At 37.7% G+C, this 17,476-nt stretch overlaps 1 protein-coding gene across 1 annotated transcript in view; it reads right to left on the bottom strand.

Moving 5' to 3' along the window:
* Cnbd1 (cyclic nucleotide binding domain containing 1) overlaps positions 1 to 17,476 on the bottom strand; it is a 323,182-nt gene that overhangs the window by 260,599 nt on the left and 45,107 nt on the right. The window contains exon 4 of the mRNA XM_021159705.1: positions 13,579 to 13,734. Within this exon, the coding sequence (XP_021015364.1) occupies positions 13,579 to 13,734 (156 nt within the window). The remainder of the gene's footprint in view (positions 1 to 13,578; positions 13,735 to 17,476) is intronic.

Genomic DNA, 17,476 nt, shown 5'->3' on the forward strand with positions numbered 1-17,476 from the left:
ATGCCGGGGCCTGGCAAACACAGAATTGGATGCTCACTGTCAGCTATTGGATGGATCACAGGGCCCCCAATGGAGGAGCTAGAGAAAGTAACCAAGGAGCTAAAGGGATCTGCAACCCTATACGTGGAACAAAAATATGAACTAACCAGTACCCCCCTTGAGCTCGTGTCTCCAGCTGCATATGTATCAGAAGATGGCCTAGTTGGCCATCAGTGCAAAGAGAGGCCCATTGTTCATGCAAACCTTATATGCCTCAGTACAGGGGAACACCAGGGCTAAGAAGTGGGATGGGGGGGGGGGAAAGGTGGGTGTGGGAGGGTGCGGGGGACTTTTGGGATAGCATTGGAAATGTAAATGAAATAAATACCTAATAAAAAAGTAGAATATGTTAAAATACTTTTGTGTCTTCTCTCTTATTCCTTCTTCATAAACCACATTTTATTCCACACAAAATACATTTGCTATTATTTCCTTCTAAATTTAAAATAAATAAATAAAATGATGTTATACATTAATAGCCACAACTTACTTTACAACTCAACTCTGTATTTCAGTTATCACTGTGTGGGTGAACACTGTTTCAGAATGCTCTCTCCAGCAGTGCTGCAGTCTGCTGTGTAGCTCTACTGTGATTTACACTATTCTCTTGTGGATGACTGCTGAGGATGGCCCATCTGTCACAATCACAATAGCAATAACCTCTTGTGTGAGGTATACATGGGTATAGTTTTTCCTCTGTGGGTCAGAGTGCCCTACGAGTGTATGAATATTTAAATATTCTGCACAATATTGTTTTTAAACATTATTATATATTCATTTACCCATATCAGTGTGGATGTGTATCTAGAATACAATTTTTGTCAGGTTTACATTTTCTCACTTTTTCCCTATTTCATGGGATATACTGATGATCTACTGTCCCTTGGTCATTCCCCTCCCTCTCCTCAGGCCAAGGATTTTCCCATATGTGTACTTGTCTTTATCTATTGCTCTTTCCATAAAGTAAACACTTGATATTTATTGTTGACTATGTATCACAATTAACATTACAGAATAAATATTTTGTATCCTTTTTTAAATCGTCATGTGAGAGTATGTCTATGTGCGTACACATTTTAGGTATGTGAATTGTGTGCTATACATACACCCCCAGGTGTAGGTCCTCAATTTCTACTATGTTTGATAAATGCTTTTATATTATGTGTTCCTATATATAGCAATCTAGCTGTACACTCGGGAGCTTCTGGGAGTCTCTTGTCTCTGCATTCTATGACATTGTAGTAGTGCTGGGATTATATTCATACCCACCACACTGAGCTTCATCTGGTTCTTGCCATCCAAATTCAGTCTTCTTCATATGTGTGAAGTATTTTACACATGGAGCCGTCATTCTATTATATTGTGTTTTTCAATAGTTCTTTAGACCACATCTTCCTTGGTTAGAAAGTTTCCCTCGTTGATTTAATTACATTAAGAAAAAATATTTATTTCTATCCTAGTCTGTTCTTGATAGAATCCAGTTAAAAGTCCAAATTCTACAGTATGAAGTCATCATAAGAAATTAAGTGAGCATTGATTTTCAAATAAGTACAGCTTCTTCAGTCCTCATCCTTTTGCACTGATTCTTCTGGGAGAGTTAATACCTTTCTTACAATCCACACATCCTATGTAGTTTAAATTCAATGGAATTCTAGCTTGTGTTAAAGTGCCAACTTAATATGAAAAACATATCAAAACAATGAAAATACTAAAGACTGTGGTAACAAAAGACCACAATATTCCAATTCTGACAAGGACTGCATGCATTCCCTGCTACTAATACAGCCGAATTCAATGTGAACATGTCTTCAATAGTTTAGTGTGCACTATGAATTTTATGCAAAGCAAACACAAAACTAGGATGAAGAGGCAAGACTCTTGCTCTTTGGGAAATATTTCACTTTAATAACAAGTGTCCATGGAAATTAGCTCTTTGGAAATTTCTGAGAACAATGTCTAAATAAAAATTTGCATGTGGAAGTATTCTAAAAGTATTCATGAAGACAGTGGATACCTGATAGGAAGAGAAATTTTCAAAGCAAAGGAAAAACACTGCCAAAGGTGAAGGAAAGAGATTTCTGATTAGAGAACATGGGATGATATAATAAGGTTGTGATTTGGGTTTGGTTGTTTTCTACGAGGAACCAGACAGTGTGGATCTGTGTAGCAATCTGGGCTACTGAGGATGATATATAAGTATAATATAGAAGCAATATAGAAGAATATATATCTACCATACAAAAGAATAACATTCTGAGGGAGGATAATTGAAAAGACTATATATGGAAGTAACTACACAGGATTAAGGGAAAACAGTAAGGGTTTAATAGATCTGGAGCTGAAACCAGGTAAATAAAAAACAACTAAAAAGTTTTGAGCATTCTTGGCCTGAAGGGACAAGGGAAGTTGAGGTCACTGATATTCAGAGAGAGAACTAGAGGGTGAGAGACTACAGTTTGAATGTGAAATGTTGTCAATATAGTTGTGATACAAATACTTGACTTTAGTCTGGCATTGCTCTCAAATTGTTTCTGCCAGTTGTCTTGGTCCCAGTGACACAAACACAGCTAATATAGGCATTTTATAAACACATGCACCCAACCATGGCAGAATGGCAAGAAGCAGCCAGGGGAAAACTCAGACCTTAAGACTTCTGACCCCTGTTATTCTCTACTGTTTACACTGGATGGATTCAATTGACAGTGAATAGCAAGGAAGCATAGCTGATGTAACTAACATAAGCCATCATGTTGGGGCCTAACTCAGAATCGAAAATGGGGAGTGTGTGTGTGTGTGTGTGTGTGTGTGTGTGTGTGTGTGTGTGAGAGAGAGAGAGAGAGAGAGAGAGAGAGAGAGAGAGAGAGAGAAATTTTCCTCTGCATAGTTTTGTGCATTTAGGTACTTCTTGTACATGCCCTTTAAGTCTTATAATGCACTAGAAACTAGATATATTTAACATATATTTAAATGATAAAACTCAAGCAAGGTATATGATATTCTGTCACAATTCTTTAAAAAGCCAACATTTTAAGGTATGGGAAATTTCTATAAACAAATTGCTAAAATACATGAAAACCATTTTGTCATTATTTTAATGCTCCAATTACCACAAAATGGATATATATATATATTTCTTAAATTTGAAAAATGATAAAATTATGATAAAATTATGATAAAATTACCATTATTCCCAGACTTCATTAATCATTTAAAAATGATTAAAAGAATATGTATGTAAATATATTATAATACTGTGTGTTCATTAAGGCAGCCATTTACAAATACATGGGCTCCTAGTTAAATAACTTTCACATATATTAAAGATTCATAAAGAGTATAATAAAATAGTCTTATTCTAGGTTGAGGGCTTATATTGGTTGCAAACTTAACAGAGTCAAGAATCACCTTGAAGAAAAGTCTCTGAAGATATCTGTGGAGAGTTATATTGATCAGGTTAACAGAGGTGGGAAGGTCACCACTCTATGTGAGCAGCATAACTCACTAGGGTGTTATGTAAGCCTGAATAAAATTGTGGAAGCAAGATGAGGATATGTATTTCTCAATATCTGCTTGCTGACTGGAAATGTAATTTAATGAGCTGCTAAAGATTTGGATGCCATGCCTTTCTTGATACCATTGAATCTGTCTTTAAACTGCAACTTGAAATAAAGCCTTTGTCCTTTAAGTTTCTTTTGTAAGGTGTTTTATCACAGCAACAGGAATATGTAACTAGTGATATCATATGACTTCATGCAATTCACAGGCAAATGGATGGAACCAGAAAATATCATCCTGAGTGAGGTAACCCAATACAAATGAACACACGTAGTATGTACACATTGATTAGTGGATATGAGGGAAAGGGCTTGAATATGCACAATACAACTTACAGAGCATATGAAACTCAAGAAGAAGGGAAACCAAAGTGTGGATGTTTAAGTCCTACTTAGAAGGGGAACAAAATAATCATGGGGGGGTAGAGTGGGAGGGATATGGGAGGAAAAGAGGAGGGGGAGAGAAAAAGAAGGGGGCAGGATCAGGTTTGGGAGGAGACAGGGGAGATGTAAAGAGAGTCAGGATGGGAAACTGGGTGTAGCCAACAGAAAGTTCCAGATGCCAGGAAAACAAGAGGCTCCCAGGTCCCAACAGGGATAACACTAGCTGAAATACACAACAATGCAAAGAGAAAACCTGTTGAGACCATATCCAAAGGTTAGGCATGCCCCCTCCCCAATTGAGGTATGGGTCCACTCACCCTTCTCAAAATTTAACCTAGAATTGCTCCTGTCAAAAGGAAATACAGGGTCAAAGAGTGGGGCAGAGACTGAAGGAAAGGCCATCCAGAGACTTCCCAACTTGGGAATCCATCCCATACTTGTATGCTATTGCTGATGCCAAGAGGAGCTTGCTGACAAGAGGCTGATATGGATGTCTATAGAGAGGTTCTGTTAGAGCCTGGCAAATACAGAAGAGGGTGCATGCAGCCAAACATCAGACTGAGCATAGGGATCCCAATGGAGGAGTTAGGGGAAGGACTGAAGGAGCTGAAGTGGTTTGTAACCCCATAGGAGGAACAACAATACCAACCAATCAGACACCTCAGAACGTCCAGGTACTAAGCCACCAACCAAAAACTTCCCATGGAGGGACCCATGGCTCCATCTGCATCCCTAGCAGAGGATGGCCTTATCTGGCATCAATGGGAGAGGAGGTCTTTGATCCTGTGAAGGCTTGATGCCCCATAATAGGGGAATGCTAAGGCAATGAAGCATGAGTGGGTGGGTGGGTGGGGGAGCACCCTCATAGAAGGAGGAAGGGGAGTGGGATAGGGGTTTTCAGAGGGCAAACCAGGAAGGGGGTAACATTTGAAATGTAAATAAACAAAATAACCAATAAAAAATGTTTTTAAAAGGGAAATTCTCTTTTAAAAACATAAACCTATATGAAACTTTTCTAAGGTCCACTAGGGAAGTTTAAAGAATATATAAATATCTACCAAGCTCCTGAATAAGAGAGTTACTATTTATCTATTGAGTACACTTACAAAGCACTAAGATATTTTCTCAACAAGTAACAAAACAGATGATAAAATAAAATCATTCCCAAATCCATATGAAATTGACATAAAATTTAATAAAACAGAGTAGTTGCTCAAAATACAGAACACATTTAAAATATAATAAAATTGTATCACAAGTCAGTAATTATGAGTGGAAGTTCTAAAGAAGTAAATTTTACTTATAAACACTTGAGACAAATAATTTCATAATGATCACCTGTTACATGTATTTTTGAAGGTATAGATGAATATTAGAAGAACCCAGTGAATGTAATTGACTCTTCAGATAAGACTGAGCTAAAAAGGAAACATTGAACAAGACATCAGAGGGCTAAAGTACACAATCTGAAGGCTAATGAGACACAGTAGTATGGCATATACTGAAGAAGAGTTACACACAGCCCCCGGTGAGAAGCAAGCCATATTCTCAAAGGGGAGAAATTTACACTAAAAAAAATGTGATGGCCTTCTGGTTTCTATCTGCACCCAGGAGCTGACCCTTTGTCAAAGTTCTCCAGACCCCAAATCCCACCTGGTGATAACCCAAGAGTGCTGACATACCGAAGCTCACAGGTGAGACCACAACTATTAGCCCAATACCTGGCCCAAGAGGCACCCACCCAAGGCCCAGAGAATTCAGGAACCTCAGGGCAGCCTGGGACACAATCCTGCCAGTTTCAATCTGCAACCCAGGAGCTGACTCTATATCATAGCTCACTGTACCCCAATAATGCCCAATGATAACTTGTCCTCCAGGTGTGCTAATACACCTAAGCTCATAAGAATGCTGACACACCTAAGCTCAAAGGAGTGCTGACATACCTAAGATCACAGGCTCACAGGAGTAACAAGTTCAGTCAGAGACAGCAAGACCAGCTAACACCAGAGACAACCAGATGGTGAGAGGAAAGTGTAAGAACATAGGCAACAGAAACCAAGACTACTTGGCATCATCAGAACCCAGTTAATCCCACCACAGCAAGTCCTGGATACCCCAACACACGTGAAAAGCAAGTTTGTGATCTAAAATTGCATCTCATGATGATGGTAGAGGACTTTAAGAAGGACATAAAATAACTCCCTTTAAAAAATACAGAAGAACACAGGCAAACAAGTAGAATCCCTTAAAGAAGAAACACATAAATCTCTTAAAGAAATATAGGAAAGTCCACCCAAACAGGTAAAGTAATTGAACAAAACCATCCAGGATCTATAAATGGAAATAGAAACAATGAAGAAATCACAAAGGGAGACAACCCTACAGATATAAAACCTAGGAAAGAGTTCGGGAGTCATAGATGGCAAGCATCACCAACAGAATACAAAAGAGAGAAGAGAGAATAACAGGTGTAGAAGATACCATAGAAAACAGTGATAATAGTCAAAGAAAATTCAAAATTAAAAAAGGTCCTAATCCAAAACATCCAGGAAATCCAGGACACAATGAAAATATCAACTCTAAGAAGAATAATAGGTATAAAAGAGAGAAAAGATTTAAAGAGCCAGTATAAATCTTCAACAAATTTATAGAAAACTTCCCTAACCTAAAGAAAGAGATGCCAATAAATATACAAGAAGCCTACAGAAAGATTGGAAATGAAATTCCTCCCATCATATAATAATCAAAACAGCAAATGCACAGAACAAAGAAAGAATATTAAAAGTGGTAAGGGAAAAAGTTCAACTAACATATACATGCAGACCTATCAGAATTACACCAGCCTTCACAACAGACTCTAACAGCCAAAAGATTTTGGACAGATATCATACAGAACATAAGTGAACAAAAATGCCGGCCCAGGCTACTATACCCAGCAAAACACTCAATTAACATAGATGAAGAAACCGAGATATTCCATGAAAAAAAAAAAAACCAAATTTACACAGTATTTTTCCACAAATCCAGCCCTACAAAGGATAATAGATGGAAAATTCCAACACAAGGAGGGAAACTACACTCTAGAAAAAGCAAGAAAGTAATCTTCTTATAACAAACCCAAAAGAAGATAGCCACACAAACATAATTCTACCTCTAACAAGAGAAATAAAAAGAAGCTACATTCACTGGTCCTTAATATCTCTTAACATCAATGTACTCAGTTCTCCAATAAAAAGACAGTTGAGAAGACTGAATACATAAACATGACACAGTATTTTCTGGCATACAGGAAGCACACCTCATTGACAAAGACAGACCCTAGACAGAGTAAAAGGCTGGAAAAACATTTCCAAGAAAATGGTCAAAGAAACAAGCTGGAGTAGCCATTGTAATATCGAATAAAAGTGTCATTCAACCAAAACGTATTAAAATGGATAAAGAAGGACACTTCATACTGGTCAAAGGAAAAATCTACTAAGATGAACTCTCAGTTCTGAACATCTATGCCCCAAATGCAAGGCACCTACATTTGTAAAAGAAATGTTACTAGAACACGAAGCACACATTGAACCTCAAACAATAATAGTGGGAGACTTCAACACCCCTCTCTCACCAATGGACAGATCATGGAAACAGATACCAGAGACACAGTGAAACTAAGTGTGATGAACCAAATGTATTTAACAGATATCTATAGAGCATTTCATGCTAAAACAAAACAACAACAAAAAAATATATACCTTTTTCTCAACATGTAATGATACCTTCTTCAAAATTGACCAAAAGAAGCTTCAACCAACACAATAAGATTGAAGTAATCCCATATACACCCTATCAGATCACCATGGATCAAGGCTGCTCATCTTCAATTATACCAAAACACAACAGAAAACCTACATATACATGAAAGTTACGTCTTTTGATATAATAACATACCATAGAGACACTGGCACTGTCTATATTTATTGCAGCACTGTGCATAATAGCCAAGCCACGAACCATAAATAGATATTGGAAACACATAAGGGAACTACACATTGGAACTACTGTCTCATCTCTTAGTCAAACTAAGACTTGTAGAGCACGTGTATAGAACAAGTAACCCTTGAGTACATAGAGACCCAAAGAACAGATATTTAGTGGGTAAAAGAGACAGATGACAAATAGGGTTAAGTTGTAAGTTACTAAAGACAACCAAAGTATTTGAAACATCTCTATAGATACATCTAGAGTTTAACCTACAAAATGGCCACACAGACCCATACTCTACTAGAAATAGTTACAGAACACATGATTTCCTAGGTTTGATATGATCTTATTTTCATTTTCTAAGTCTTTCAAAAATTATTTTGCATGTCACATGACTCTTTATAGTAAAACTGCATGTCTATGTTTGTAAACCCAGTTGTATGTATGTAAACTAAAACCATTTGAGAAGTCAGGCCTGGCTCACAAGATGATAAAATATTTGTGAGAATTTAGTAAGTATATGGAGAAGGTAATTAAAATTTTGTTAGACATTACATTTTTTAAGAAACAGTCTGTGCTTGTTTATAGACAACTCTTACATCTGTATATAAGACTCTTTGTTCTTATGTGTTATTAAATCTGTAGTAAACTACATATTAAAATCTTCCAATAAAGCCATAAGAATCTGATGTCACAGTTGCTTAATGTGTGTTTCTATTATACTTATACTTTTAAAACATTTCTATGAAAAAGAATTCTACCTTTAAATATTTTAAAAAAAAAGAGTTCCCTAAACCAAGAAAGCTACGGTTAGACCCAACAAGCAGCTGAAAGGGCCAGATACAGCTATATGCACCCGACCAATGGACAGAAGCAGCTGACTCCTGTTGTTGAATTAGGGAAGGCTGAAAGAAACTGAGTAGAAAGGTGATCATGTAGGAGGACCAGCAGTCTCAATTAATCTGGAACCCCGAGATCTCTCAAACACTAGACCACCAAAAACACAGCATACATCAGCTGATATGAGGCCCCCAACACACATACAGTAGAGGACTTTCTGGGTCTGTCTTCATTCAGAGATGATGCACCTAACCCTCAAGAGCCTGGAGGCCCCAGGGAGTTTAGAGGTCCAGTGGGGTGGGGAGTGGGAGCATGCATGTGGAAATGGGTGGGTTGGAGAGGAGGTGTGGGATGTAGAGCAGACTGAGGGTGAGGAGTGGAATATGGGGTGTTAAAAGTAAAAATAAAATAAAATTTTCAAAAAATATTTTAAAATATATTGTGAAATAATATATTAATATAGCAAAAGTATGTTAGTAGATATATTATAGTAAAAGACCTTGTTTAATTCTAAACTACAGAAGATTGGTATAAAAATACATTTTCAAAATCACACTAAAGTTTGAACTGTAATATGAAACATTTTAAATTATAGTATGAAATGTTATGGTCAACTTTGTAAACTAATACAGATACATAATAAATAAGTAACAGTTATTATTTTTTTCATATATCATAAGAAAATATATATTCTTTTGTAAGAAGAGAATTACCTTGAGATGGTAGCAAACTTTTTTAATTCATTCACATAAAGCACATACAGAGCAATTTTGATTCATTTGAGTTTGACAACAATGATAACATGAGTTTATCCCTATTATAGATTAGTGAACAGAAAATTAAGAGGTAGAATTTTTCTGAAGAATACACAGCTAATGTTCATAGCAGTCTGGTTCATTACCTGCTTTTGTCTGATGACTGCAGTGCATACTTCCCAGGTAAAACTGTGTCCCTTACTGCTACAAACAGACCAAGACCCATTCTCTTTCATAATATCTACATTATGTCAACAAGATTGACATTTCTGTTCTTTGTTACCTCATCTCAAGTAATTGTCTTCTTATAATCACATTCCTGTACCATCTATGATCATGGTTCCTATCAGAAATATCTATTTTGACAAAGCAATTATACTACACAATTCTTTATTAATCCAGCTTCAAATGAAGATTGTTTCTTCTAGATGAGAAACAATCTTCCCAGCCTGTTTCCAAGCAGCTTTCCTTCAAGTGCGGCTTTTCTTCAAAATTGATAGCTTCATAGCATGCTACTCTGATTGGCACATAGCCCGGAAATGTAGTCCCAGACTGTGGTTCCTTATCTTATGAGCCACTTCACTAGAGAACACAGTAGGAGATCCAGGCTGCATTTGGATTTTACATGGCCCAATTCTAAAAAGCAAATAGGCTGATTTCTTTCAGGGAGTGGGTCCTCTGAGTCCTTCCTGAGAAGTGGCTCTGCATCACTGCTCTTTTGAAACCTAATGATCTTCAGATGCCACGTTCCCTCGAAGGAAGCATCTTTAATTGGAGAAAGTAGAAGAGATAACAACTGGGCCAGGTTTTCTCTAAGGATCTCAAGCTGCTTTCACAGATTGTTTTTTAGTTCCCTGCATCTTACACTCTTTGCACCATCCAAAAACTCATATAAGTCACCTTTTTAAAGAGTAGCAGGTTATAAATAAGAAATTGTTTTCTACAAGAAATTCATAATAATATTTTAGAAAGTGGTGGTATTATAGTCAGTACCATCTTGAATCTCCTCATGACAATCACAGTTTTACTACAAAGACATGGATAGTTCCCAATCCACCAGCATTAAATCCCATCATTGTCTCTGAGCTGGTTCCTGAGTCCTTCCAAGATCTCCCCCCTCTCCCCAGCCCTCCTCCTCTCTTGTGTACTTTACAGGAATGTGTCCTTCTTACTGACATTGTGCTACAAACCATGATGTAGACTCACATGACCACGCTTCTTATAACAGAATACACTTATCTGAGACATTTGGCCTTCTTATTTCATACAATATCCCATCCTATTGCCCATCAGAGAGAATTTCACTGATTGTTTCCACCAACCTCTTTCTGCTGAGGCTAGATTTAGCCTTCTCTTAAGCCCTTACCACTGAGTAGTGTGATGCTCAGTGCCCTTTTTTGTTTATATTTAAGAATATAAGTGGTTATGCTGCATATAATGCATATAATATGCTGGTTGTTCCTGAAATTGTGATGCTGGAAAAATTACTAAGAAGAACACAATGTTTACGTTGAATTTGTTCATAAATGTGTGAAACTACATATCCATAATGTCCAAACTGTTTAAAAGTTCAAAATTATCCACAGCTTCTAGTTGTATTTATTTTTTAATGCTTACTCTTCCTGAAATGCATTTTCTTTTGAAGTGATCCCCTTTGCCAACTATGCATAGATTCAATAAAAGTATTCATCAGAATATACTGCCCCTTTAAGATTTGTCTAAGGAATGGGTAGATGAAAGAACAAACTAATGTCCTAGTAACCATCAATCAGAAATCGCATTTGAGAATTGATTCTAAACTCTATCTCACCATCTTTAGGATGTACTTACGTTGCTGTGATGAGCACCCCTAGCATTTTTCTAGTTTCCTCACTCCTGTTTTTGTTTACTGTAGTTTAATTCCCAACTCTAGGTCTTACTGTAGAGTTCAGTGCCTTAATTAGAACATAGAATTACCACATGAATTTGTAGCCAATACAATATACTTTAAAAAACAAAATTTAAGCCGGGCATGGTAGTGAACACCTTTAATCCCAGCACTCGGGAGGCAGAGGCAGGCAGATTTCTGAGTTCAAGGCCAGCCTGGTCTACAAAGTGAGTTCCAGGACAGCCAGAGCTATAGAGAGAAACTCTGTCTCAGAAAAAGAAAGAAAGAAAGAAAGAAAGAAAGAAAGAAAGAAAGAAAGAAAGAAAGAAAGAAAGAAAGAAAGAAACCAACAAAAAATTAACATTAGGTCTCCTAAACAACTTTTCTATCCTCTCTCCTCTCTTTCCTTCATCCCATCTATTTGACAATCAACTTACTGACTCTGTACCTTTTAGTTCTCAAATAGGTACTGTGTCATGCCAGCTCAATGATGTGATGTCTGCTGATGATTTTAATGTTTCAAAGCCATCATACATCATCAATACTAAATTCAGAATTATTGAATTGAAATAGAAGTTACGATAAAGTCACTGTGACTAATATCACACTGAATTATCAATATTCAATAGATTGTTAATGTTCTCGGGAATATTTTATTTCATTTGAAAGTATCTGCAGCAACTCAAAATTAACTTCTATTTAGCAAAATTCAAACAGTATAACACAGGATTTTAGAGAGTGTAAGGTAGTTACTTTTAAAATTCTGCTAACTTATTATCTGCTGAATAAAGCAGCATACCAACTTACATGATCATGGTTCATTTAGTTGGGAATAAACAAAAGACTACAGACCTGACAACTTATTCATCAAGAAGTAGAATTTAGCTGAATCACATTTGTGTTTTGCACTTAAAACATGCATCTCCATTGCAAATGTGATTAACATATAAGTATTCATGTTTTTAAATATGGCTAACACCCTTAAGAGAACTACCTACCCACATGGTTTTGAGTTTATATGTAGAATCAGGGGCTATACTTAATTCTTAGAATACAGCAACAGTTATGGGGTCCGGCCATACAGTTTTTTATTGTGAGACTATTTGGCATGTCTAAGATGCATGTTCCTACTGAGAACTAGCAAGAAAGTGAAGATATTCATTCTTTAACTTTAAGGAATTTATAATTCTGCCAACAGTATGACCATGGAAGAGGATGTATTGTTCCAGAAATGAACAGCTCATTACATACCTAAGTTGGAAGTTTGACAGATTAAGCAGAGCAGATACACTTTGCCTAAAGATAATAAAATGAAACACATGGACACACACATACACACACACACGCGCACACACACACACACACACACAAAAGATATCAAACTGCACATTATTTAAGTCACTAAGTATATAATAATTTAATAAACAACAACAATAATATTAATGTATTAGTATTAAGTGAGCAAGGAATAAAGGCACATTTTATAGAAGCACAGAGACTGAGTTTAGCACACATATTGTTCTAATAACTCAACACATCTACCTCAAAGAGCTTCCATGAGAACTGGATGTATATATAAAACATATAGTTATGTAATGACAATTAATTAAAAGGGAGCCATGAATTTAAAAGAGAGTGAGGAAAGTTATGTGGGAAAATGTACAGGAAGGAAGGAGAAATGTTAGATGATGTACCTGTATTATAATCTCATTTTTTTTCTCTGTTGTTATGTTCCTCCCCTCTCCTTTTCTTTTCTTTCTATCACTAAGCAGTGGTGTCCCAGATACAAGAAAAAATGCTCAAGGAAATGACAGGTAATAACAGGTAAGTGTATTTAAAGGCTCTCTGATGGAAAAGATAATTTAAGTTCTGTGCAAAGCCATCAAATATTCAAAACCTAATGAAATCATAAGAATAACTTAACATCAGTACAAACTACATATATTTCTTGCAATGTGAAACTAAAAATGGTAGATATCCAGAGCTTGCCATGAATATTGAGTTCATGAAGATTGTTGTCATAGAATAGTCTCCAGGCATTCCTCTTCTGGTCCCAACACTCATGATAAGTCATGAATAAATAATGCACAGACATTTTCAAGCAACCAACTAACACCAACTATTTACAATAGTGTTCAGTGAAATAAATTGGTCCATTAAGAATACTCACAGCTTCTTTAAGATATTTAAGAACTCCTGGAACTTTTCTTCAGTTATTTCTTCTTCATCAATAGAAGGGCCACCACGAGCTTCTCTAAGATATGCAGATATGTTGTGTGGCATAACAGGTTGGCGTTTCTTTTCTGCTAGCTTTAGAGCAGATTTTCTGAACAAGGAAACAATAATAATATTTCACAGTACATAAAACCATTACATAGAGTTTTACTTTACGCTCAGTAGTAGAAATACATCATTTGACAAGTGAACATTTGAATAGCATTCTTTCTTAGTGCTTCCATTTTTTTCCAGTCACTAATGTAGTCATATTTGTACTCCAATGTACCCTAAGTTTAGAAGTTAACATATTTATTTTCACTATACATAATTTAATTATATGTTATAACTTATAAATATTTAAATATTACATAATTCAAGGAAAAAATGTCAAACAAACTAACAACTATTCTTCCCTTTCCATAAAACAAACCTATTTGTCAGTGGTTTTACCACATAGAACATTTATTAAATTGTTGTGTTGAGTTTTTGAAAGAGTAACAGGAAAATAAATTGCAATATTCATCTTAAAAAAAATAGTGGATCATTTTCTCTCTCGATATGCAGGTGTGCACCCAACATGTTAGAACAATATATTCCTCTTGATTTTACATCAATTCCCAGCTCTGCAATGCTCACTCGGGGACTCCCAGAATCATCTGCCTCATCTTGTATCCCAGGTCCCTGAAAGACCAGTCTGTGCAGGAGAGCTCACGGGCTGCAGAAGCAACATAGCTTCTTGGACAGGGTCCCTGCTGGCCTTCATCTTCAACCAGGAGGCAGAGCTGAGACCCAGAACTCTGTGCACTTTCATCACCAGAGGAGAGCTTGCCTGCAGACAGTGCTCTGACCACTGAGAGTCAGGAGAGAGTTGAACTCCCAGGAGTGCTGATAGAGACTAACAGAATCACAGGAGGAACAAGATCCAGGCAGACACAGCTATAACAACTAACACCAGAGATTACCAGATGGCGAAAGGCAAACATAACAATCTTACTAACAGAAACCAAGACCACGCAGCAACACCAGAACCCAGCACTCCCACCAAAGCGAGTCCAGGATACCCCAACACACTGGAAAATCAAAATTCAGATTTAAAATCATATCTCATAATGCTGGTAGAGGATTTTAAGAAGGACATTAATAACCCACTTACAGAAATACAGGGGAAAAAAAAAACTGCTAAACAGGTAGAAGTCCTTAAAGAGGAAGCACAAAAATCCCTTAAAGAATTACAGGAAAACATAAACAAACAGGTGATGGAATTGAACAAAGCTATCAAAGATCTAAAAATGGAAGTACAAACAATAAAGAAAACCAAAGGAAGACAACTCTGGAGATAGACATCCTAGGAAAGAAATGGGGAACCATAGATACGAGCATCAGCAACAGAATACAAGAGATGGAAGAGAGAATCTCAGATGCAGAAGATTCCATAGAGAGCATGGAAACAACAATCAAAGAAAATGCAAAATCAAAAAAGATCCTAACTCAAAACATACAGGAAATCCAGGACACAATGAGAAGACCAAACCTAAGTATAACAGGTATAGATGAGAATGAAGCTTTTCAGAGAAAAGGGCCAGCAAATATCTTCAACAAAATTGTAGAAGAAAACTTCCCAAACCTAAAGAAAGAGATGCCCATGAACATACAAGAACCCTACAGAACTCCAAGTAGACTGGACCAGAAAAGACATTCCTCCTGACACATAATAATCAGAACAACAAATGCACTAAATAATGATAGAATATTAAAAACAGTAAGAGAAAAAGGTCAAGTAACATATAAAGGCAGACCTTTTAGAATTACACTAGAATTCTCACCAGAGACTATGAAAGCCAGAAGATCCTGGACAGATGTTATACCGATCCTAAGAGAACATGTGGAGAGCCATGCTGCGAAAATCGCGAGCCGCGAGCAATCGCCATTATAAGATGGCGCTGGCCTCCGCTGTGCCTAACTAGTAAACAAGCCTTGTGTGCAAGTGCAAGATTGAACTCACGCTTAGTCACTGCCCATCTCGGGACTTAGTAGTGGGGTGATGGGCGAGCAACGAATCAGGAGCTGACACGCCACATCAGGTGCTGAAATGCCATGGCTGAGGGCTATATAAGTGACCCCATTTTCCGAGGTTGGGGTCTTCCCTCTTGAAGAAGCAATAAAGCTTTTTGCTGCAGAAGATTCCGGTTGTCCTGAGTGTGTTCTTGCCAGTGAGAACCGTAGCTCGGGATAAGTGGCGCTGAGGAATCGAGAACTTAATACCATCACACCTGTGCAAGGGAAATCCCTCGTTCGCGGGGCGGAACCAGAACTGCAGGACACTACAGCTCTGTAAGGTACATACAGTCTTGAAATTTCTCCAGAGTTAGATGCCCTTTTGATTGTTTTCACGGTGATAGTACTTTCCCTTTTGGTTTCGTTTTGCTTCCACCACTGGAACTGCTGACTGATCCTCAGTCGCAGTCAGGCCTGGACAGCGACCAGTATTGCTGACTGGTTCTCAGTCGCGGTCAGGCCTGGACAGCAACCAGTATGGGAATCTCCCACTCTGTTGTAATGGCCTTACGGTCGGTCCTGAAGCAGTGTGGCCTGAAAATTGCCACTAAGACTATAGAGGGATTTGTCAGGGAGATAGACCGTGTGGCACCATGGTATGCTTGCTCAGGGTCATTAACTGTCGCCTCATGGGACAAACTGAAAGGAGATCTAGTTAGGGAACAGCAGAACGGCAAACTTAAAGCAGGGACCATGCCGTTGTGGAAATTGGTGAGATCGTGCTTAACAGACGAGGATTGTCAGCAAATGGTTGAAGCGCGGCAGAAAGTTTTGAACGAAATTCAAGACAGTCTATCAGAGACAGAGAGAGGAGAGAGAGTAAAAGTTAGGAGGAAACAAGATGCACCAAAGAATGAAGGCCTTTCCCCGGGCCTTGAGCCGGGGAAAAAGAGATATAAGGGACAAAATGCCCTGGGAGAGATTAGAAAAATGGATGGAAAGGGAGAGAAAAGGAAAGATCGAGCTGGAGAGGCACATAAGGAAAGGAGCCTCTACCCGCCATTAGATGAGTTCAAGGCACTAGCTGTCAGTAGCTCAGAATAGGGTAAGGAACTTAGCTCCTCTGAGGAAACAGACTTAGAGGAAGAAGCAGCAGGCTATGAGGGAGAAAAATACCAGCCAGATGAAAGACAAGCTAATCAGTCACAGAATAACATAAAGAAAGCAAAAGTAGCTAGAGACAAATGTCAAATCGCTGCGCGGTCTTTGGGTCCTAGTGCACCTCCGCCCTATGTGCAGAGGTATCATTCAGACTCATTCATTTCAAAAGAGGAACAGAGAAAAGTGCAGCAAGTGTTCCCAGTCTTTGAAGGTGCCGATGGCGGACAAGTTCACACCCCGGTGGAGTATATACAGATTAAAGAACTTGCGGAGTCAGTCTGTAACTATGGAGTCAATGCCAATTTTACTATAGTGCAAGTCGAAAGGCTTGCTACTCTGGCAATGACCCCCGGCGATTGGATGACTGTAGTGAAAGCTGCATGTCAAGCTTTACAAACTATAGAAAAGGCCTTACAAGATGCTCAATTACAACGCATTGACAAGTCAAAGTCATTTGAATTGTGCATATTAAAAACTGCACGGTTACCAACAGCAGTCTTTTGGCAAATGGACCCTTATTGTGGATCCACCCTAATGCTTCCCCTGTAAAAATCATGGAGTAGTATCCTAATGCAGTTGCTCAACTTGCACTTCGGGGGATAAAAGCAGCCATTACTCATTTTGGGAAAGAACCTCATATGCTAATTGTATCTTATACTTCTGCTCAAGTTCAAACCCTGATTACAACAACTAAT

This window comes from Mus caroli, chromosome 4 (genome assembly GCF_900094665.2).
Source record: "Mus caroli chromosome 4, CAROLI_EIJ_v1.1, whole genome shotgun sequence".
NCBI classification, from domain to species: Eukaryota; Metazoa; Chordata; class Mammalia; order Rodentia; family Muridae; genus Mus; species Mus caroli.